Source organism: Euwallacea similis, chromosome 8 (genome assembly GCF_039881205.1).
Source record: "Euwallacea similis isolate ESF13 chromosome 8, ESF131.1, whole genome shotgun sequence".
NCBI classification, from domain to species: Eukaryota; Metazoa; Arthropoda; class Insecta; order Coleoptera; family Curculionidae; genus Euwallacea; species Euwallacea similis.
In genome coordinates this window covers 2,029,045-2,054,119 of record NC_089616.1, presented here as the reverse complement: position 1 = coordinate 2,054,119, position 25,075 = coordinate 2,029,045, and the positions used below count along the sequence as shown (strand labels likewise).

At 37.7% G+C, this 25,075-nt stretch overlaps 3 protein-coding genes across 4 annotated transcripts; 1 reads left to right on the top strand and 2 right to left on the bottom strand.

Annotated features, from left to right (window-relative positions):
• The first annotated feature begins 10,166 nt into the window (after positions 1 to 10,166).
• LOC136410367 (uncharacterized) lies at positions 10,167 to 12,857 on the top strand. Its single transcript, XM_066392501.1, has 3 exons — positions 10,167 to 10,370; positions 11,648 to 11,971; positions 12,030 to 12,857. Exons 1-3 carry the CDS (start codon positions 10,330 to 10,332, stop codon positions 12,838 to 12,840), a joined length of 1,176 nt encoding a protein of 391 aa, XP_066248598.1. The 5' UTR covers positions 10,167 to 10,329; the 3' UTR covers positions 12,841 to 12,857.
• Positions 12,858 to 13,175: 318 nt separating this feature from the next.
• LOC136410590 (uncharacterized) lies at positions 13,176 to 16,116 on the bottom strand. Its single transcript, XM_066392805.1, has 3 exons — positions 15,546 to 16,116; positions 14,411 to 14,606; positions 13,176 to 13,958 (listed from the first exon to the last, which is right to left on the bottom strand). The coding sequence occupies exons 1-3, from the start codon at positions 15,739 to 15,741 to the stop codon at positions 13,832 to 13,834; spliced, it is 519 nt and encodes a 172-aa protein (XP_066248902.1). The 5' UTR covers positions 15,742 to 16,116; the 3' UTR covers positions 13,176 to 13,831.
• Positions 16,117 to 17,598: 1,482 nt separating this feature from the next.
• On the bottom strand, positions 17,599 to 20,225 carry geko. 2 transcript variants are annotated; one of them, XM_066392803.1, is made up of 4 exons: positions 19,853 to 20,225; positions 18,920 to 19,055; positions 18,104 to 18,321; positions 17,599 to 17,756 (listed from the first exon to the last, which is right to left on the bottom strand). In XM_066392803.1, the coding sequence occupies exons 1-3, from the start codon at positions 20,073 to 20,075 to the stop codon at positions 18,150 to 18,152; spliced, it is 531 nt and encodes a 176-aa protein (XP_066248900.1). In that variant the 5' UTR covers positions 20,076 to 20,225; the 3' UTR covers positions 17,599 to 17,756; positions 18,104 to 18,149. The 2 variants fall into 2 exon arrangements, with proteins under 2 accessions (XP_066248900.1, XP_066248901.1); XM_066392804.1 differs by lacking the exon at positions 17,599 to 17,756 and having other exon boundaries at positions 18,043 to 18,321; positions 19,853 to 20,224.
• Between the last annotated feature and the right edge of the window lie 4,850 nt (positions 20,226 to 25,075).

Below are 25,075 nucleotides of genomic sequence, written 5' to 3'. Positions count from 1 at the left end.
AACTCCAGGTGCAATCTCTTCCAGATTTCGCTCAAGCTGCCATCTCTTCATCAAGTCTCAGTGTCCCATCATTGGGTACTAGCTCAGTAGGCCAATCAAGCTTGGTGCCGGCGCTGGCGCTGAATGCCACCAATTACAGACATGGTTAATTGGACAAAATTAAAAATGCCACTTTATTATTCATAACTCGCGTCGGGTCGGGAGCCCCAAGAAAACTAGTGGAAGTGTGGCTTCGATGGGGCACCATCTCTAACAAAGGAGGACTTGACAACTGACTTCAACCGTGACTAAAAACAGATTAAAGCAAGTGCCTGTGCTGGCTGCAAATATTCGATTGCGCTGGCGGTGGGTGCACCTGAAGAGTCCACGCTCAGTAAGTGGGTTTCCAGGATTGATATTTCAAAATTGTCAATAAATTAAGCAATAATTGACTTGAATAACTAATTAAAGCAAAAGTCAAATAAGTCATAATTAACTGTTATGGAATAATCTGACCGGTCATGTAACTGCTGACGATCTAAGATTATTTTAACTATTTAAATAGCCCGCTCCGTTCGGGCAGAAATGCATTGAGGCTTGTGCTAATAAAATAATAAAGTTTTCACCAATTGGCCTTTATTGACACAACTCGGCCCACATATTAACTCACATCATAAACATGTTCAAATTAAAGTAGTAATAACATCTTCATCTTTATTAATTCAACAACTTTTATGTAGCAGAACGTAAGCTAAGATTGGCCTTTTATAGCCCTACTTTGATTCTGTTGGGTTTATTGTGAACTATTAGAATTTCCTCGTAAATTTAGTAATAAATTATTACCCACATAAAATGCTCATATCTTTGGTAGGCGGGAATTGAGTAATACTTGAAACATTATATCCCTTAAACACGATGAGTGTTTACAAGTTTAACAAGGTGTAAGGTACACATGCAAGTGCAGCTAATCTCTCGCTGACGTCCCTTAAAAATAACATTATCCAAATAATAAATATTTCCTTTCGGCAACTCGGTTTGGCAGGTCTCTCGGGATCAACCCCCATCACGTTTATGAGCAGTTTGTAGCACGTGATCGTCTTAAGAGGTAAACACATCCTATGACAGGCAGTTTAGAATCTGAGGTACCAGGGTAATGAATTACCCGATATCTGTCATCAAGCAGTTAATTTACCTCTATTAATAGGCACATGTTATATTTGAAATGCCTGTTCTGTGCAGATGTTTGAACTATTTCAGTGTTGATCATTATGGCCTTAATAGTTGTAATGGCAACAGGTGCGTTGCAACTTGCAACAACTTTTTTTAGCTACTTGCGCTACTTTAAGAAAAAGGTAATTAAAATCCTAGTTGATTTATAGGGCTGGGTTGCTCGGAGCGGGCAGATGATTAACTTGTTAACGGAGTAATAACCCTGGTGCTATCAAAAATTCTTATGAAATCCCTGCGGGTTCTCATGCTGTCTCGCGGACATAAAAAGTAACTTGATCGCTGCGATACAAATGCGTTCTCAAAAGACGCAGCTCTCTCTCTCTCTTTTTCTCTCTCTATTTTCTCTCTCTCTTGTTCCCTCTTTTTTTCTCTCTCTTACGTATAAATTTAACCAAAAACTGCTCAATTCCAAAATTGCCAAGGCTCGCCGAATTCCAAAAGAGAATGTGGAAAAGTACTCAAAAAATTTAAGAAAAACAGTAATATTAATATTCATAGAAATAATCCAAGGAGATATACAATAAGGCACTTGACTTAGGACTTAGTATGACTCAGGTTGGGCCTAGCGAAAAGACTCCGCTGCAAGCGAGTTGGGGGGGCGAAATTCCAATTGAAAATTAAGCAGGGCTGAACGAGTAATTTTTTCGGTTTTTGTTTTAGAGTGACGTTTCATCATTCTACGCAAAATGAAACTTGTTAATCAATTATTACTCAGTCCATACGTTCCTAAATCTTCAATGCTCCACTGGAATTCCGACCTCAGAAAAAAATATTGCAATAAAAGGTAAGACAGAAAAGAATTTGAGAAAGAGGCGAATGAAAGAAATTCATTCTAATACAGAGCTGATTATAATTTTACGCCACAAAGCAGGTAAGGGCAACTCACTGATCGAACCTTACATGGAAGAAATTGGAAAAAAAGGAAATCGAGCTCAACGTTAATTTTTAACTTTTAGCCGGCTCCCAGCACCTCTAGTCAAAACAGTCAAAATGTTTTCCATGAGGAGAAAACAGACCAAAGTGCTTTACCAAGAGCCTGAGAACTAAAATTTGTCATAACACAGAGCAGATTACCACTGCGCCTTTTCATGCACGAAATTTCAATTCGATTCTTATAATTTCAATTCTCCCACTATAATAAGAAAACATTTTCCTTAAAACATCCATATTTGCTCAAATGTATTTGTGCTGTAAACCCGTTGCCGGAATGAAAACAGATTTAAAGAAAGAAAGCAGCGAAGCTTTAAGCAAATTTAGGGATTTGTATTATTAAAAGAGAGTAGCTGCTTTAAACCATATATCAAGAATCAATGGGGGCATTTCAGTTTTATAGAGATTTTAAGGATTTTTATAGCGGTTTTATAGAGACGCGTCGTAGTTAATTAAAAATGTCCAAGATGATGACAATAGAAGGGTATTTGGTGTCAACAAGGAGTTGTAAACCAGCGTAGGGGCCAGATATAAGGAGTAATTGCGTTTTATTTGGAAGACTTCCCTCCATTATTTTGCGACTACACTTGACACGTGCTAGGGGCAGCTTTTGCGTGAACAATCATTTTGCTCTGAGTTACTCATCTTTTAATCTTTTTATTTTCTCTTCCGATTTCCTCTAGCGGTCACTGGCCATGGTTAGGGGGCATGGAGAGGTAAATTCATTTTCTTTATGGAATTCTCGTGTTCTGCCATACACAAACACGCTCCGATCATTGTTCTTTCTGGCATGTGCAGGAGTCGCACTCACCGATTACTTTTTCTTTACTACGTTTATTTCCAGATTAGAAACGGTTTTTAATTAAATGTTGCACAATGATGGAGTGCAGCTTTAATCATTCACGTGCAAAAAGCTGATTCGCGACTGATATCCAATATCGAATTAATTTCGTCATCAGATTAGGCAGAGATGGAATCTGCGGTCCGCTTAATGCAAATGGAATCGAAACTGGTGTCAATTCTAAAACATTATCACACTTTGAGCGTGAGCTTCCTCCCCCTAATATGCTCCCCCTGATATGCTGATACCCCCTTTGTTAAACTCAAAAAAAAGTTACGGTCGCTTGGTTTGCTGTGACGGATTACTTGGGGCTTTATGTCAACTTCCTGATTTACATTTTGGGCCGTGTTAACCGATAAATAGTCGCATTATATAGCCTGATGTTCGTTTAACATTGAATCATGTATATATTAGCCGAACATCACTAACACAACTTCTAATCGATTTTTCACTGACACGATCAAAGATTTTTAGACATTTCCTGCTTCTAAATTCGAGTACTGCGTCAAATACCGGCTACGGCCCTGAATGTACCGCTGGAGGATTAAAGAATTAAATCGATTTTAAAGTCATTAATTGCTCTCAAAATTATTTAAATGCTGATTAATGGATCTTTACAAGTAATGCTTTCTGAGCGCAACATAATCAGTTTCACCTACCGTACGGAGGTTTATGTAATTTAATTTATCGTACCCGAAAACCCCCCAAGGAGCAATTTCAAGTTTGTAGACAACGAAATTAGGACATTTATTCTCAATATATACAGAGTGGTCCACTTTTTTGTAGCAGGACTTTAACAGTCGACAAAAAAACTTATTCTAAGAAGAAGATTTTGTATCAACACAGGCCCATAAACGCTTCGTTTTAAAAAAACTGGGCGTTGAAAGCTTTTAAAAAAATCGGTTATTTTTTATAATATGCCAACCTCTGCAGATATTTAAACCAAAAGTGTACAGCATCACATTGTATGCTGCCATATTCAGTAACAATATCACGGCCCATGAGCAACCAGTGCCGGAGTTGTGGGGTTTTACTACCATAAAATTCATTAAATTGCTAATACAGTCCTGCTTAAAACCAAATTTTATTATTTATTATTGTTAATGAAACGTATTGCATAATTAAAAGTGAAAAACGGCTGCAAAAATTTACTTATTTTACAGTAGGTGTTCAAAATATGAATCATTTTGTTGCACACATAATTCACACCGACGTCTAATGGATCGGAGAATACCATTTAAATTATGATTTCTCAATTCAGTGTACGCATCTCTAAAGCGGCCAATAAGTTCTTCCTTTGTTTCTTCATATCTTGCATACACGTGTTCTTTTAAAAATCCCCAAACAAAAAAGTCTAACAGGGTTAGATCGGGATAATTTGTTAATTTTTTTTAAAATTTAATTTGTTACGTAACTAAGCCAGATACAAAAAATGTATGTTGACATTTTTTGTAGAGAATACATTACTCACTTAGGAAAAAAAATGAAATTTAATTTTATACAGAACCGTATTAGTAATTTATTGAATTTATGGCAGTAAAACCACACAACTCCGGTTCAGGTTGCTCATGGACTGTGATATTATCACTGAATATGACAGCATACAATATGATGCTGTACACCAAACTTGGTTTAAATATTTCCGTAGGTTGGAATATCATAAAAAATAATCAACTCTTTTTTTAAGTTTTCAACTCTCGGTATCTTTAAAATGAAGAATTTATGGGCCTATGTTGATATGAAATTTTCTTCTTAAAATAAGTTTTTCTATCAATTGTTAAAGTCCTGCTACAAAAAAGGGGACCACCCTTTATAATAAAAAATTACTTTGACATCCTATAGAATAAAAACAAGCAACTTTTGAATAAGTTTCTGGGACACCTTGTATAAAAAAGTAATAACACTTCCAATATATTAAATGCAACAACTTGTTATAAGGCTATTTGAATTCACAAAAGGAGAAGTTTTGGAGATTGTTTCGGGTAGAGCCACAAATTTGTCCCTCGCGAAATAAATGGCTGTACTTTGCAAAAGATGGCGCAGAATTAATGTTTTTACAGTTATACACTAAACCTGCTGAAGGTGCGCTTTTTTTAATAGGACACTCTGTATGTTAGCAAACGCCCTGAAAGACAATTAAATATTCTTTAAAGTGATGTATCACGTTTCTACACCTCACGGCATTTTTTTCCCAAATTTCTGCAGTTTTTTTTTATCGTCGCTGATTGTTTTTACATTTTTGCCGAAGATGGCCGTGGAGGGCTGTGACGAACGCAAACAAACAATTGTGAATCGCTTGCGCGTCTTATCAAACGTCCTTGGGCCAAGCTAAAAATGATGATTCGGCTTCAATTTCCCTTCGGAAGATGCAGAATACAGCGGCTCGAATGCAGGACAGTGGAGTGGTTAATAAATTAAGTTTTATGATGGCATAACATATACAATTACAATAAAAATGCATTTGAAAGGAAAAGACGCGGGATTGTTTTGTTTGTCTTATAAGGCAAAGAAGGTTTAGATATGAGTCAGTTGTGGCTGTTATTATTATTATATCTAGTTTATAGCAGTCGTTAAGATATTTGCAAATTACAGTATCTCTAACCAACCCTTTGTATGATTGATCCTTCAACACCGCGATGACTTATAAGTTTTAACACAACTCGACTATTTACGGACACACCTTTTTATCTCCAACAAAGCACCCCCCTCTTACCATCGGTTTTAGAGCTTCGCCCTGTTTCATTCGCAGATTAAGCATAAAGAATAAATATTCTTAATCCTCGCACATGAAATTAATTGTCAACCGAAACGCGTGTTTGATGAATCATTCATCTTGCGCCGTCATCTATATCATGTTCTTTAATTCCATCCAAGCAGATTGAAGCTTACACTATAATTTACACCCGAAAATCTCTTTCAATCGAATCATTTTGATTCGTACAAAATAACGACGTTGGTAACTAGCACGTGACTTGCGGAGTTCATTTGTTTAGGACTAGTGCACGAGGGGGCGTTTGATATTTGACACATGTGACGCGTGTCACTGTTTGTCTTTCATTCGTTTTTAGCCATAAAGAACTGTTCGCATTGTGATCCGATTTGCCGATGATACATCTCATTTGACTTGCTGCGGATATGTAGATGGGCCGCCTTAAACTAAAACTCTTATCTGGTGTTAACCCTCAATAAGAAACGCGGAGAGGATTAAAGTGATTTATTAAAATCGAATACTGCAAGAGAGCAGATTGTCCCGAAAACAATTGTCACTAGCAATATCTCAAATCAAAAATTCTGCCTCCTTGAATGAAACCCCCAAGTGATACGGGCAATGAACTGGTTGACAAGAAAATAACAATTCGATGGCTAAATTTATTCCAAGTGGAATTTGTCGGTGACGTGAAGGGGACTCTTGTTGGCTGTCAACTTTCTGGGGCCTTCGTGGAACGTAATATTACGCCCCCATTTGCCCTATTGTGCCATCAATTTCCTGACAAAAAAGACAATAATTACGATGGAGAATTGAAATTGAAAATTACATTATCATATCAAGAGGCTTCGGTTACAAGATTCTTCGAGTACCGTAAAATTTCACCCAGTGGAAGAGCGATTCGGAGATTTTCAGCCCTGGAAATTTTACTTTGCATTCATTATCCTTTTTTTCTTTTCCGGCGAAATGTGACTTATCCTGATATCAAATCCTGACTGAATTGGGCAAACAGGAACTTTCCTGCTACACCTAGCAATTACGAGCATTGCAACACTCTAGTTCTTTCTTAAATCAAAAGCTCCTCGTTTTACGGAAATCTGCGTGACAAGACACTAAAATCAGGTCAAATTTCCTCTATAATAAGTAACCACAGGTTATCGTCCAAGATGAATTCCAAAATTACCGTGTTTGAACGTGAAATTGCAACTTAATAAGTCTTCTGTTCGACATAGATTCATTTTGTTGATTGCCGTTTGCGCAATGTTACGAACCCAAGGTGACAATTTCCGACAAAACTGGTTATCATTTTCAAATAAGTATGACATAGATTTTCAACCAGCAATCAGTCATTTAAGGTCGGAGGTGAACGCGAACGCAACACATATTTCTTGAGCCTCTCATATGGACGTGATGGCAAATTCTCGAATGGTTTATCGAGAAATACTGCCGCAGTTAGACCCAGCTCCCTAATCTACCGCGATTTATTTGAAATTATCAAAGCAACTCAGCAACTAAATTATTGTCTCAGGACCTGATCCCCACGGAAGAACTCTCAAAGAACAGACCGCTACGATCTATAAAGTACGCTTCTGACGGAGTTTTTCTAAAAGGATCGGTTCCCCTATTAGATACCTGTTACCCTATTGGATGCAGGTATCCAATAGTGTCCCCTATTGGACCCCTATTGGATACCTGTTTCCCTGTTCCCCTATTGGATACCTGCGTTCAAACGATCCCAGTTAGATCCACCGCCATCAATCTACCGCCATTCTTCTAGAAATGTTGGACTCGTGAGGACCTCTCAATAATCAAATTCTTGTCTTAAAACATCTTGATTGATAGACAGTTACTGTCCATCAACTTATAGTCCTCTGACTGTAAATGGGGAGGAAATTTTAGTGGACATGGAGGAACTCGGGGGTGTGAAACCTTAGCCGAAAGTCGGAGTCCAACCAGAGCCTTTCCAGCCCTGGCTTCTGGAAACTGGATAATCTGGAAACGCCATAGCCATAAATCAATATTTATGTAATCCTCGACCGTCGAAATTTGTCTGAATATCACATTTCCTTGATTAACGTGTGGTATGCAAGATATTGGGAACAATAGTCATTCGCAATGTCATCACGTGGCACTGTAATTAATTGTTTGCAATTAGCAAATAGTGTGCGGTTGACTGATACAAAATGCCCGTTTCAATCATCTAATTATTCTTGCTTAGCGTGTGATAACCCTTTGAAACCCTGTGTTTGATAGATATGTAAATACGGTTGGTCGCTCGTTTATTCCAAGTATCAACAATTAGAAACACTGATGTTATCGTATTTGTCTCCACGATTTTAAGTGTTCCATGGATATTTTTAAGTAAGAGTAAATAGGGGAGAGACATCTGGTTCCGATAGGCTTTTGTGCCCACAGGGCTGCGACAAAGTTAAGCAAATAAAGAGATATAATCAGTTATTCGGGCCCAATCGCTTTAACCGCTTAAGTAAGTGTAATTTTCGCGATTTTTCTGTGCGGAAAATATGACAAAGCCAAATATTTGCAGAGCGCAATTATAGCTTAGCAATCCTAGATAAAAAGCTTTATGTGGATACTAAACGGGTTTTATATTGCATATTTCAGGAACGCTTATTAAAGAACAAAAGATGCACTACAGCCCTTGATACGAGAGGAAAAAACCCCCCTTCTGGATTTTAAATATAAAAAGCACATTTTCCTTTATGAAGACTCAAGAGCGAGGGGTGTAATGTAGGTTAGTAATACCCAGATTATTTGCAGTATTCCATCATGCACTCTGCTATATAGGCCACTGCTTTCAGCCACGTTAATTAGAAGGAAGAAAGGGATATCGTAATTAACAATAAATAGTCTACGCTCGGTGCAAGGTCTCTTGCGATACTGCAGCTCTTTGTGTTTGACTAAATGCCTTTGAAAAAATCACCCCCCTCGGTAATGACGAAACGTGAATTTGCGATTCCCGCTTGGAATGAGTGTTTTGACTCACAACGCCGCATCACAGAACGCATCTGCATGTAGGAATGGGATGAGTCAATATTTAGTTCTATTATATCTTTACAACGCTCCGTATATTCTTGTTGCTTCACTTGGCGAGATATGAAATGGTAATTTTAAGTAAACACGATGTGTAACAATGGCATATAAATCGAACGGAATCACGAATTCCGCCCTAATTTCTAATTTATAGCGAAGATACACATATTGAGTTTGGCATAGATAACTACTAGTAGACTCTTCTTTGTGGTTGAAAATGTAAATTGAACGACCCATGGCCCCCGCACGAGATTAAGTAGATGAAATTCGATCTTCTGAGATGTCGAATGAATGAGGAGGTCGTCGGGAGGTCATTAAATCTTCAAAAGTTAATTTAGAGATTGTTGAGACGGGCGAGGGGGGTTGATGAGAACTCCTCGCCCATTCTTTAGAACCGAAAACTTTCCACAATTCCATTATCAAGAAGCTCTTCAACTCTTCTCTCGTCTTCAATTAATTCAGGACTGAATCTTTTGGGGCACCGTTTTACTTACAGGGTGATGATGATTTACTGCAAATCACATTGTAAGTAGATCATAAACCACGCGTACTGTTACGCCCCACCGACTTTCAATTCTCTAAATTCTTTTTTGGATCTGGCGTTTGTTCCCGATTTCTATTGCATTTCGCATATTCACCATCTTTTTTTTTGTCCTCGGATGCTCGTCGGATTTTCCTGCCTTCCTAAAGGGAAGAGAGTGGAAAGAGGCGATTGTCGAGCCCCTTTTTTCCCTCTTTTCCTCGGTGTTTGTAGGATCGATACCTCTATTTGAGACTTGGCTTTCATTGAGCCCCCTTCCTTTCCAGAATACTCCGTTTCTTGTGCGATATTTCTGCTTAACTGACATGAAATTTCGCCAGCTCCCTGGTTTCTTCTTGTCTCCGGCGGTTGTCGCATCACCACTTCTTTCTAGTAACATTTTCCTAAGTGGATAATGGCCATAATACGCGAGTACAATGCGATACGTTAAAAATCCTTTTTAAATAATTTCGCTAGAAGGATGCGCTGCTGTTTATTCCAACGCCAAATCCCTATGTCAGGTAATCCACGGGTAGTTCAGCTTTTGTTGACTTTCCAAGGAGTTTCTCCTGGTCTGCTTCCAGGGCTTCACTGATTTAGCCATAATTGATTTTGAGTAGAGAATTTCTACGTAATCCGACATTAAATTACCAAATAATTAACAACAAAATCTACAGTATTTTGAATTTCTATTCAGTACTACTTTCCACCGCGAAGTGACAGCAATCGTGCTGACGTTGCGCAGCCGCACCGAAACTTCAAATTCAAAGCCTGCTGGGACTTAACATTTGTGGCCTACCGGTATTTGCCCTCCTAATTTCGAATTTCCCATTAGGAAATTCGGCACACTCAGTAATTAAGTGGTCAAGTCAACTAAAAATAATGTTCGTCAATCGATTAAGTTTTCATGTGACCAAGTTTTCCATCAATTTCATAACGTAAAATATTGAAGCCAGTGAATGATGAAATTGCGTCTATGCAGGCAGACCCGAGCACCTGTAAAATTTGCGGATTATAAAAAGAGCATTTAGGCGTGTAGGAATCGTCACCCTTGTGATTTCCTCTAAATCTATGAGGAAGAACAATGTCTCGAGGAATAACAAAAACCGACGGTAAGCTCCATGGAGGCACGGATTTGTATAGCATTAAGGGATAAACGGGAAACTGGGGGAAGCTCTCTGATTTCGACGTGTTGCAAACACTTTGAAGTTGCCACAGTCAAAGAATCTTTTGTCATCGGTTACTTATTATTACGTTCATTTGAGCCTTTACATCTCTATAGTTCACAATGAATTACCATTTCCCGCTTTTTAATTATAGTGAAACCTTTGATATTAATTTGAGGAGTTTTAATCTAAAGCCCTAACCCTACTGCCGCACCGTCATATTTCCTTTCCATAAATTCCATTCAATTTCGAGTCCCCTTTACTGTTCACACTAGCCTGTTATGTAATGCGGTGACTTTTAAATTTAATGAATTTAATTTTACAGAAAAATATGCAGAATTACGCCGTATGGATCCCGCATATAAAGTGAATCACGTATTTGATGTCATACACTGTGCCGTAATAAATGAATACGTACATCACATTAATATTAATGTGGAACGGGGACACATTCAAACCACTCATTTCGTTTAATTCTTTAATATAATACCATGGGCAAGATTTGAGAAATATGCCTTTGTAGCCTCATTACGGGAAGACCGTAAAAACAGGACTTAGATGACCTCAATAGTGACCATCTAAAGGAAAGATGTTGTCATGATCCCGTGGAATTTCCAGTAATCTTATTGGGAAATATAATTCGATATATTTGGCGAAAGAAAGTGTCCAAACAAAAATACACGATTTGCAATCCTAGCGTGGGTTTTCTATCCTACGTAACTTTCTTAAGAGATATTTTTACGGTTGCGTTCAGGTTAATGAACATTTTGCACGACTCTTTCAAGAAGATCGCATTCGTTTCAATTCCTGTGTGAAAATGTTTTTAGTTTTTAGTGCATCAGTGGTCATCTTTGCGACAAGTGGGGTCCGATGCATTTCAAATCGAAATGCCTCTGGGGATGTAGATCAAGCTTTGCTGTAAGTATCAATTTTTTCTGAGGGTGATATTACTCATTGTGAATTTCGAACTTAATGCATTCTTGTGTAGTACTTCGATAGGGTGATTAGTCCAGGTTAATTCAGTCACCCCCACCTCTTCTGAAGTAATGCTAATGATGTTTCGGAAAGGCTTCGAAGAGAGGTACCCAAGGTGTTTAGTGGGTACTCTTCCCTGCGTCGCTTCCGGCTGGCGACGATGAGGAGAGGGCAAATTTCATACATCTCTTTTTCTTTCTTTCTACCTAAGATCGACCTACATTTTGTATTGATCTTTCACCTTTCAGATCCCTTTCCAACCTCGCGATACAAGGAAGACAGTACCAACCCTACCCACCTTACCACCCTCAGTACAATAAGTACCCACCCTACTACCAACACTACCAGCCATACCAATACCAATATGGATATCGCCCAAGACCACCTTACCATGCTCAAAACATTTTCAAGAAAAGCCAAGAATCTGTGATGGACGCTTTGTTCTCAATAGCTCAGAATGACGATCTACAGTGTGTTCCCAAACTATTGTGTGAAGTCACTGCTGGAGGCCTGACTGGAAGACAGGCAGGAGGGAGTTTCCCTGTGGGATTTGATTTGGAGTCTTTGACCACGTATATTATTACTCACCAATCATGCTGGAGCCTTTATTAAAATTTGCTATTTTCATAGGTTCCTTTCGGGTTTGCATAGTGCAAACATGTCTCCAGTGCTGCATTTTGGGAAGGCAGCCCTATTGGGGTTCGCTGCTAGAGGCAATACCAGGTCATGTCGACTTGCATATCCGGAATGTCCCAGTGATCCAGAAAAACTAATGAAGTATCTGAATAACCATAATGGTGGTTTCTTTAGATTCTTTCAAGGCCTGAATACTCAGCAAAATCAATATAACCCCCAGAATTACGCTCAGAGCTTCAACCACTATGCTCCAGGATACTTCAGCAAGAAGGCGGCTGTAGCTGAAGAACGGATTCAAAACCGGCCAGGGTTCTATGTAAACAACCCTGAGGGGTTAGATCATAAAGAACATAGAGGTTTTGCATTTGGTGATAATAATTTAAATAATGATATACCAGAGATTAATAAGGTGGCGTTTCCGCACACTGATATTGGAGACAGCGGTCTTCAGCAGCAAGAAAATCGCTTGTTGTTCAAGTTTCCATCACAAACCGACAATGTTCCCTCTAGACATGGGAAAAGACTGCAATTCTTGCAATTGAATAACGTGGATTCATTTGACATTCAACGACCACTACCCAACCACGTTCCATCCAAAAACATCTTTCCTGACAGAACTGGAACTGGGGAGCTAAAGCTGGATTCTCACGATTTTGAGTCAGTATACCAAGAGAGTTCTCCGTATGAAGTTGATCACTACAATCAACTTCTTTATGATAGTTTTCCTAGTGATAAAAGGTTAAAATCTCATCGTTTGAGTTTCCCCACTCAGAGAGATCCAAATACGATATTTTCTGTTAAGTAGAAGCTGTTGAACTGTGTTTATTTATTTATTTCTTTCATTGATTTTCTAATTATTAATAAAAAAATAATTTAGCATTTATGCTTATTAACGGGTTGCAGTAGAAGAACAGGCGACGTTATATTTGAAATCCGACGTTTCGATTTTCCACGGCCATCATCATTTTTTTTTAATTAAGGACAACGTCTTGGATTTTTCTCTTTTTGAGTGCGATAGCTGTTTAGAGTGGTGTGAAACTGCTACGTGAACTCTGAGACCCAGGTAACGCTTCGACAAGTACGAAAAACCATACTGTAGTATGCGCAAACTTTGGAAATCTAAATGAAACTCCTGTTCGATTTTCTTTTAGTAAATCTGTGCTTGATGAAAAATCGCTACAAATAGTATAAAAATATTCAATCTATGTACATGAGTAAGCCTTAAAAGTTATTTTATTGCACGTTCGGCCTTTATAGCATACGGGCGTATACACGAATAATTATATCATCATTGGCATCAATCAATTAAGCCTAAAAATATATACTCTCGTGTCTGCACTGATTCATTTCAGCTGCAGCTAGTTGATTTTTCTTCGATAAATAACGTTATTTACATTTATTTATTACTACGCTACCTATAATATAATTAAAAATGGCGCACGAGGACGTAGGATTTATAAATGTACAGGGTGGTTCAAATCTATGTAAACAAACCCGCCTCTTGTTCCATGCATTTATGAAAATTGGTTACGTGTCACCAAAAGAGCATGAAAAGAGCATGAATTTTTAAGGGTCAGCAACCCTTAAAATGATCTCATTTGTAGCTTCCTAAGTTTATTGACTTTAATTGCTCCTAATTTTCCTTAAAAGTATTGGCTCCACCGGAGAAATAAAACCTTCGTATATGACTAAATTAAAAAAACGCGTATCTCATACTATCACCACATTGCTCTCATCGCCTATCATAAAGCATGCACTAGTTGCATGAAAAGCGACCTTTTCACAGAATTTGAATACTAGTTTTTGCAGCTGCGTCCTCTCTTGACTAGTTGATTGCAGAACTTGGGCGAGGCCAGGAAGTCCCCCAAAAACACACTCAGGAAGTAAAACTCCTTCTGTTTTTCCTTGGAGGTCTTGTAGCTGCTGCAGATAAAAACTCTTCGTTAAGAAACCTGCTTGGACTAAAACTAAATATTAAACTTTAATAGAGACTAGTAAATCCAAATCATTTGCATGAAATTTCCCTGCAATTTGTTACAGACTCATTTACAAGCAGATGCAACTTGTGTCAAACAGCACCACCGTGACCAATTTACATTGAGAACGCCAGCAGTTACATTCAACGTCCAAAAACACGTTGTTTCACAGTATGCACAGTTAAAAATTAAACACCCCAATTTGTTCTAATTAAATTTTAATTCATTAGGCAACCCTTTCGATTGTTATCTCGGTTTTTGGATGTGTTAGACTTTCATAATAGCGCCCGCTATTATGTAAATAGCTTCTTAATTAAGTGATGTTATTAACGTGTGACATTTTTTTAGGGGTAAGTGAGGCAGTTCGTTTGCTTACCTACGCAGAAGCTTCAGACTTACTTGAATACATCGTCCCAATTGACCTCGAGCTGCTGTGGACCAAATTTGCGGGATTTTTCCGCGTGGTGCAGGCATACTCTCGGGTAGATGCACACGTTCTGACCAAGCTCGGTGACCAGTCGCTTTTCAGCCTCAATCATGTTGATCATTTCCTCGTTGCTTATGCTCCTGCGTGCCCTCTTGCTGGTGTATGTGTCTGAAAAAAAATTTAATAGTTTTTGGACATCATAAATTCAAGTGATTCTGACTCAAGCTGGCTAACCTGGGCTAACCTGCGCCTCACCCAGGAGCAAACATCGACCTAATTTTCCTGTCAGTGCCAATAATGTGGGTCACTTTACCAGGAGAATTTACTACATTTTTTCAAGTATCGTTTGATGGCTAGCCAGGTTAAGCGTGAAACCCACCCGGATGGGGCGCGAACACTTTCCACCCGTGGAAAAACAACGTGGAAAGAGACAGGTCGAAAACCCGTTAAAATCCAGTGATTCGAAGGTTTTGTCAGGAAAAAATTGGCTTTTAAAGGAAAATTGGAATCCACTGTAGGCAATGTGAGAGCCGGCCCCATAACGAACTGGGCGGCAGATTTGCTAAGGCCGGCCCTGACTGTGAGTCATCCCGACAACCAAAGAACGTTTCCATCAGCTACCATCCCAGGCCAAAGAAGAAACGGCGGTTGAAATCATTCTAAAGGGGAGAGCTGTAAGGAAAATCTTTCTCTCTCTCACATCTCCAGCGGTAGCTACTGATAGACCCCGCGACCGAAAGAACCAGAACATGCCGCTCCACTGTTGGCACCAACTCTGAGGAAATTACAGAAAATCGCAATTATGGTTTCCTCCGTTCACAACGGTGAATGTAAAATTAAAAACCAGTTATGTTCCTCTGCTATTGTCACACATGTGCAAGTAAGCCATAATGATTTCTTAGGAAGTGAAACGAACACCAAGGTCGTACGTGCTGTAGGTCCGTTGAAACTACTGACGACACAAAAGCCGCTTTTAAGTGTGCTTTGAACGAAAAGTGGACTGAAAGCAAACAACCTTCGTAAATCCAGTAAATAGGTCACGTTATTAACGCAACCAGAAATTAAAAATTTCGATTGAACCATATGCCCTACCATGCAATTACTTACTGGGATTTAACGAGTAGGCCAATTTTTTAACAAAATTGGATAATCGCACTGCGACAATAATGACAGGAAAACCGATCAATTCCACTGGTAATTCGAAGCTTGGCTCTTGGGCAGCTGTTAGTTTGGGACCGTCCATTAAAACGAATATAACACACATGCAAAAGTGCATAAGAAAAATAACACTAAGAACATTCATATTATGAAATATTTGACAACAGACTCGCAGACGTTTAATGGTACCACGAACCGCGAAAGCAAGAGTGGGTTAAGAATTATGTTTGTAAGTCAGACTTTAAGAGTGAAAGTGACCACCACTCTACATAATTAAATTGTCTGTGGAGGGCATGCCGATGTTAAATATGCGAAATAGGCATTATTAGATAAGCAAAAATTGAGCAACGGTGGAATATCGAATCGTAGCTGAACGAGGATGAATTAAACAAACAATGAACAAAGTCATTAAAGTGCAACGCATCAAGCAGCTTCATTAATTTGGCAGTGTTGCATCACTCAGGAATAATTAATTTATGTAATTGCATTGGGTGATTGCATAAAAATTCGAACACTATTTGCGTATTAAACAAAACCATTTGCGAAGTTGCGTTTCGAGGAAAATTGTCCTGTTTGGGGGAGATCGACGGTTGTTGCTCGAAAAATCGCACACACGCGACTGACGAAGAACAATGTCGCGGAATTTTTGATAAAGAACGAAAAACTCTCAATATCGATAACGACAATGCTCGGAGAAATAATGACGAGCGAGGAGAAGGAGAGGCAAAGAAGAGGCAATTTTTAAGGGATCAAAAAACCGGACGAGTTGAGTCCCTTCCCGAACGAACGCCTATGCAGTCCCGGGAGGGATTGTCAGAATGAAGGGAGGAAAGGAGTTTTGGTGATCCTGGATCGACATATCCACTCGACACTATGTGGCTCCCGATAATCGCTCCGAGGTAGCCTACATGTCTGGCAGCAAGATCACTTATCGTCCATAAAAACAAGGATAGTTCAGGTGAGCATTATGGGAAGGTCAAAGATCTGCCCGCAGCTCTACGTGGTGAAGGCATTTTAGTGGATGGTCGGCAATACCTCTCTATGATTTCCATACCTCCAGGCGTACTAGGATCTTACCACCAATGCTCTGATGAGAAAAACAATAACAAATCGCTCATGGAATATTCATACTAAACGTTTGATTTTTTTAATCGGTCTTTCACAACCCATTTCCATCAACTTCTTTAAGTCATTCTCCCTAACTGGAGGTATTTTCATTATGGATCATCTAAATATATTTTTTCCCAAGAAGCAAGCAACAGTGTTACAAATGTACCTTCTTACTGCCGCCTTCGAGCGTTATCTAAATCATTAAGGAAGATTAAACACAAACAAGAAATATTTCATTGTATGTAATTAAACGCGTTACACTTCAACAAAATGTCATAAAAACTTAAGAAGGAGCTTATTTATGGAAATGAATGTAGTTTTCGTACACTTTCCGTCCAAATTAACTTAAAATATGCTGATATAAAATGGAAAAGACGTTGTAATTCTTCTCTGGAAAATAAATTTAAATATCGCGCGCGAAACTTTATGACTCTTTTGCATAAAAACAAAGAACTGGCTCTTTATTGCCGCCCATGAATACATTTCCAAACTATTTCATTTTGAAATTAGGACCTTTTGTTCCCGTTGTAAAGTTACGCCTTCTGTACACAGATTTAGCAATAATTAAATTCAAGCCATATCAGCTCTATAAGCATTAGAATGTGCAGATTTAATTGGAGATTTGGCAGAGGAAGGATTCATTGAGTCTATGTATAATGGGGCAACATGGATTTTAGACTAGAAAATTCTTGCATTGCAAGGAAATTCTTATTGCTAGATGACATGGCAACTGCCACACTTCAACTGTCATTAATCAGCTGTTATATTTCAATTGTCAGTTACCACATGTCACTGGTAATTTGTCACGTGTCATCAGTCATGTGTTTTTCGTCATTTCCAATACTAAAACCAGAAATCAGTTTTCTAACGATTTTATTTACATGTCCAATAATAGAAAGCTTAAAAATATATGTTAGTGGAGATAAGCCGGGTTTTATTGTACAGCCTATATCACAGCTTCGTAATTGTCGATGAAATTGGCTTAAACCAGTCACCTTCTGTTTATATTTATACAGAACCACCGTTAAATATTATATTCATTGAATACACCTGAAAAGAAATAATTATGCTGTATATAAACAATGGCTCAAGAACAATCCTAAGCAAACGCATTGCAAATTTCGGGTTTAAATTCGCAATGTTAATTGCCCAGAAGAATTCCTGAGCAGTTCTGTGATGGTTTCCGACCGGTTGGAATAATTCTATAATACTATCACTCAATTTCGGTAAGAAAGTCGGAAACTTCAAAGACGTGGGTCAATAAACTGGATTCATTTACTCTTTAGATGGTTGAAATTTTATTATTATTGCAATATTACAGTCCTCGCGTATTTTTTCGGATTTTCTAGAAACTGCTGCGCTTTAATCCTTCCGATAATCCCTTGTCAATTACCCACCTTAAAAGAGACTCTCTCAATTCCCTCTGAACGGCCCGTCCTAATTTCAGCGCATCCGAACTTTTTTCATCATCTGAAGGACTTGCAATCCAGGAAATGGACATGTTGGATAAAAATTATGGCAACCATTTCCGTCAACTCCGGCGATTAGTTGGCCCATGTGCGCCGCAAAGTGATATTTAGAGGTCAATTCCGCCGTAGTGCTTATAGTTGTGTCCCTGGAAAAATCATTAGTAGGTTCCGTTTTCTCATTGACCGTTTGCTATTGACCAGACGTTCGACTGGTCAGCGGAAAACTTATGGGCTTGATTAATTCCGGACAGCCAAAGCAAGCTCTTTTTATCTCGAGTTGGTTTCCGAGTGAACGGAGCGAAATAGGTTTAGTTTATGTCCCTGTTAAACGGTACCAAAACGAGGTCTTTGTCTAGAAATTCCATTCAAAGGGTCAAGAACATAACGTGTACTTGCCTTACAAACATATCTATTGAATTGCGCACGTACATGTTATGTCCTTTTAAACGTTAATAGTAAGCGATACCTGCGCGTGCAACATGTGCCCAAGCAGCTTTAATACATTGTTTACACACGTCTTTATAATATGTAATATTACTTAACAACTGAGCAGGGGACTTTCTCTGAATAAATGAATACGTGTGTGCCGGTTTAAGGCGGATTACATCATCATTGGATAACTATCGCTAGTTAAGTAAGGAAATGTATACAGCGCACTTAAACTTACGGCCGAATAAATTGGATCAATTCCGAGGCTTTCTGGCCAAAAATAGTAATTGCAAGCTGGCGAAAGTTTACTCTTACCGTAGTAAGTTTAATAGGGATTTTTCGGTTTCAGTGAGTTTCTCCTTTTGGGGTGTTGCCGTTAGTTCGCAGATCAACTTCGGCAGACAGGCATTTTTGATCATTTGCAATATTTGCGACCTTGCAGTCTGCGTAGCTGAAAATACATAAGGGAATATTAATATAATAGTAATAAAGCCAATAAAGCTTAATTGAAATTGGGCCAAATATGGAAAATCTAATTGCTGAACAGAAGTCTGTAACGGAAATTAATAACAGAGGGAATGCGATTATGTGTTATGACATGATCTATTCAAGGATTTATTTGCTACTGAATCAGTGCTGCCGGCACGGGTTGCAAATTGGGGAAAATGAAAAATGATAATCAAAATGCAAGAAGTTTGACTGAACCCCTGGCAAGCTCCGACAGACTCTGGCAAACACTGACAAGATCTGATAGACTCTGAACGACTTTAGCAAGTACTGACAAGATCTGACAGGCTCTGACAGATTCTGAAAAACGCCGACTAGCTCTGACAGACTCTCTCGTTATCTTCAAGGAAACCGAAATCACTTGCCACGACATAGGGGCCTCAACCTGATTTTATATTTTCATAGTCTCTCACTGAATTCTCTGAGATCAATCTCCCCGACACCTCGCAAGAAACCCATTTTGAGGATATTGCCACGAAACCTTTCATTTTTGATTTTCTTAACTTGTTCTGCATCGATATTAATCCCTCAAGGATTTAATAATTACGCAACATGTTAAGTATTTACAGCGCATATTTGCCCATAAAGATTTCATAGACTCGTAAAAAGTAAAAGTTTTGTTAAGGTCCATAATGGCACGTGCAAAAAAGCCGAAAATCGCAGCTTTCGCAAGGTGTCAAGTCGTGGAGGTACAGCCTTGATCGCTTCCGCAATATTGTTTAACTAAGTATTGGAACTCACTCAAATGTCTTACGGACTCCTCTTCAATGTCCGCATCTATATCTATGTCGGCCTTCGGGTCTCCATATCCAGGATTCGTAGGGCGAGGTGGAGTGTTTTTACTCTCCTGCGGCCGAGTGCCTCCAATCAGCTTGTTGAAGAGTCCCGAGTAATCCGAGATTATAAGAAGCACTAAACACAGAACAAACACAATTCTTATAATTACTTTTCCAGAAAGAACCATGATACATGCTATCTGTTCGTGACAAAATTTCAAAAGAACGTTTTACTTCACATTATGTGGAACTAAAATATGGTTAAACTGATTGTTTAAACGCTTAGTAAGTCCCGCTCACCTTGTGGTTTTTAGCCCCTCCGCGCACCTCTGTTTTGTTGTGTATACGCCGAATAGTGAAAGCCGAAATCGAAGCATTCGTTTTAGCAGTGGTTCGGTAATAATAAAAGAGGTTCTTTAAACGAGCTTTTCTTACATTATTTTTAAATAAAGAGGAGTAGAGGCAGGGATTTATCCAGGATTATAAGCCTTATGCCTTGCCAAGCAATATTCTCATAAACCTGGCAAGGAAATGCATTTAGAGGTATTAATCCACTTTTCTTCAATGTCTGGAAGATTTCAGCTGCTCTAAACGTAACGTTAAAAGTACTTGCTTCGTGCTGCTGCCATATGGTCCCGTTGATTAATAAATAATGCATGCATTCATACGATACGTAATAATCATCATTAACCGATGAAATTCTTGCTAAAACTCTACGTCAGACAGACGGTTTTGTTATCTGGTGTTGTAACACTAACATGGTCAGACGAAGAAATGGATATTTTATGTAATCGACACACTTCCTAGCAAGCTTCCGAGATGAAAGTGAAACTGGTCTGGTTGGTTAAGTCGTTAAATCTGCGCACGCTTGTCTTAAAATTCCGCATTACATAACTATAGGTAGCTCTACGAAACGTACAAATTACGAGAAAAATGATGTACACAAATCTAGTTATTTAAAAATAGAATTAAGTATTCAAAACATGGTCTTTCGTTTATTTTTTGCGTTTTTTGCATTTCTTGTATTTTTTGTCTTTTTTTTGGTATTTTTTAAAATTTTTGGTATTTTTTATATTTATATTTATATTATATATTGTACGCGTACCTATTGCATATTCATTAACTTGGATATAGAGGGTGGCGCATCGAAAATGAAACAGAGGCATTTTCAAATATTTCAAAACTTATTTTCAAAAAATGCTCGGACACGTAAACTTTATATTCGTGGAGGATACATTATGAACGTACATTCTCTCCTTTCACATCAACCTCCTAGCCGGGGTGTTTAGCCCCTAAAATCTTAAATGGAAAGTAAGGTCGAGTAGTACCTTGTTTGAAAAATCTTTCGATTCTCGTTATAGTGATCCCCAATTTGACTAACTTTGATTCAACAGTTTTCGAGAAATTTGATCAAAAGATATATCATCTGATATGAATTAACAATGTAAAATTGACAACAAATGAGGTAAAAATAACATAAAACAGGTACTTTGACTCGTTCTTTATTTTTATTAAAAAAATTCCGTAAAGATACACAATAGAAATTAAGCATCGTTTTCATATTTTGAATATTTTTACAAAAAAAGAGGAAAAGAAACTTGTTTGGCACACACTCACAAAATAAACGCGTTTTAGATTATATGCATAATTCCGTTTACATATTGCAAATCAAAAATGGTTCATTCGATTGCAGAGAGAGTAGAAATCATTCATTTATTTTTTGAAAATCGTCAGTGTGCCAACCGAACCGCTCAACTGTTCAACCAGAATCATGAAGATAATCAAGTATAACGCAAGTACGTTTTGAAATTTGATCATAAATTTCGTCAGACCTGTGGTTAATAAAAAAAGGAAAAATGGAAATCCTCCTAGAAATGAAGAAATTGATGTCGGGGTTTTAGAACAGGTTCATCTGGATCCTACATTAAGTACTCATCAATTGGATACTGTAACTGGAATCAGTAGACGCACTATTCAAAGAACATTAAAGGCCCATCATTTTCATCCTTATAGATCCACTTATTGAAAGAATTGAACATGGCTGATTGTAACCGTCGTTAACAATTTTGCGAATTTATGAGTGAACGAGTAATTGTAAATAATAATTATTTATTTAACATCTGCTTTTCTGATGAACGTTTCTTTTTTCTAAACGGAACGGTGAATCGGCCTAACTGTCGATATTGGTCTGATGAAAATCCCAGAATTTTTCATGAGGTGCATACCCGTATTCACAAAAATGAAATGTTTGGGCTAGCATCTTTGGCGATCATCTTATTGGTCCTTTTTTATTATCCAGAAATCTTATTAGTGACGTGCACTTAGAATTATTACAAAATACAATTCATCCGGCATTAACAAAATTATGTAAAAATAATGAAAATTACATTGAGGACCAGTTGATATTTCAGCAGAATGGTACCCCTCCCCCATTACGCATTACGTGTCTGACAGTATTTAAATGAACAATTTCCAGGTCGTTGGATTGGAAAGAAAGGCGCTATAAAGTGGTCTCCACGATCGCCAGATTTATTACCTTTAGACTTTTTACTGTGGGGTCACTTAAACAGCAAAATCTATGCAACTCAACCGAACTCTTTAGAAGACCTTCGCCAAAGAATAATAAATGAATGCCGTCAAATGAATCCTCAAATGCTCAAAAATGTGCGACAGTGATTTGAGCAAAATTTGTATTCCTTTTTATAAACTAGCAATCACCGCTTCGAACACTTAATTAACTAATCAATGCGTAAATAAATATTGGATATGTGCTTTTTAAAAATTCTTACATTAATAATGAATAATTCATCACTCGTTAAATAATTTGGTACTTCAAATTAATTTCTTTTGAGGGTGGGTTTGATTCTCTCAAGTAGTTGAAATTATCAGAATTTTTTGAAAAATCAGTCAAAAGTACCTATATTATATTTGTTGCCAATTTCGCACTATTAATTCGTATCAGACCATACATCTCTTGATCAAATTTCTCGAAAACTGCTAAATCAAAGTTAGTCAAATTGCCGATCATTATAACGAGAATCGAAAGATCTTTCAAACAAGATACTACTCAACCCTACTTTCCATGTAAGATTTTAGGGGTTTAACTCACCCCGGTTAGGGGGTTGATGTGAAAGGAGCGAGTATACGTTCATATGTCCCCCTCGAATATAAAGTTTACGTGTCCGCACATTTTTCGAAAATAAATTTTCAAATATCTGAAAATGCTTCTGTTTGATTTTCGATGCGCCACCCTGTATAACGGGTGATTCAAGAAGGTTGCTCGCCCTTATAATTTTTTTTGTTTTTTAAACTTAGAAAGTTGAAATTTTGAGGGAAGCTATATGAGAATAGAGACGATTGATTGACATTAATGACGTTTATCTAGGATTTCCGGTTTAACCGGAAAGACTTCGACTTTTAAATGTAATAACACCCTATAATTTTTTTCTTATTTGAAATCTAGAGGTCATTTTTAATCTACAAAAATATGTCATTAAAATAAAATAGTGTTTTCTTTTATGTCGAACTACGCAATTAAGGCATACGTATTAAGCCCAATTTTAGGTCAAAATTATAAGGAAAAATACTAATTTGTCATTGAGTACTTTTTCTTTCATAAGCAATTTAAATAATTGATTTTTATTTAATGAGAAAAACTGTTTTTCGGTATTTAGAGAGAGAGAGAAAAAGAGAAGTTGGTACCATCCTTGGTGTAAAGAACTGGACTGCACTCGGAACATAATACTGAGACAATCAAAGGTGAAAAAAGTCTTTGAGAATTGCAGCAAAATTTCTCTTACATATTTGTCTGTTTCTAAAATTATTTTATACTGTATTGAATTCATTGTAATATTAATTATGTGACGATATAGATTTCACCAAACTACTAATAACAGACCTGTTTCCAGGATAAAACTCATAGATAAGAAAGGTGTCCCGTCCAAATTATAGGTAATTTGTCCTAATGGTATTTGGAAATGAGGCTCAAATAATTCGTCCGAGAGATATTATCTATAGTGGTGACCATCTAATTCAAACGATTTAATTTCTACCCTTTTACATGTATGGACACATGTTTTTTCTCTTGCCAATTAGGTACAAAGCCACCATTCTACAGAATGTGTACTATTTAATGAAATTTGTCAAGATTACTATCGTACATAATTGCGTTTTTAGCTGTTTTTTCACAGTAGTTTTAGTTGCTAGAGCAAATAGAGTCCTCGGACGTTCTGAGACATTTTTCAGGCGTACCTTCATTCAAAAATAACGATGTTAGGCATATTTTTCTTATCATTTTACCTGCAACCCCTATAATTTTGCCTCTCTAACATCAACACTATAAATATTTATCCCCCAAAAGAACACAGTAAATCGAATTAGTGGGGCGAGCTCTAAGGTAATTTGCTTCGGGTTTTGTTTACAGGAGAACTTAGGAAAAATCGTCATTTAGTAATGCATATATTTACTTCGGCATATTTCATGGCAATTTGCGTGTAAAGAAAACACCACAGTAATCAAAATTCTATTATTACTCAATTATTACTTAAGAGTTCTTCGTTGGTGTAAGTTCGCATGCTCAGTACCGATCTTATGGGTGGGGGGCGAGGTGGTTGGGCGATAGCGCAGGGCGGCAGATCAGGAAGACGGTGGACTTTCCTGGCCGACGGTTTTTCTTGGGGGCAGGAGGGTGGTGATTAAAAATTTCCCCCAAGGCGCCAGACTTGCTAAGACCGACCCTGTGAATACTACAATATAAGCTAATAGTTGGTGAGTAGTGGCCAAAAGTAGATAGGCAAACAGAATTTTTCAATTAAATAAATCATGCATATGTTAATTGATCTGTTTCCTATGCATGTTATTTGTCGTAAAACACATTATAAGAAATAATAAACAAATGTTTATAAAGTTACTTTATTGTCAATAAAAAGATAGTTGAATTTGCTTTAAATTCTTAAGATATCAGAAAAATATTAATACAATTTGCATTTGGTTTATAGTCCACAACGTGCCTCGTGGTGTAAAAGTGTCCACCAATTTAAAAGAGCGAATTGCCAAAGCTTTTAATGAGGGTGAACGGCAAGTGCAAATTGCCCGCAGGTTCAATGTTAAAAAGGGCACTATTTGAGCTACAATAAAAATATACCAAAAAACTGGATCAATTAACCCAAAGCTAAAAACTGGATGACCA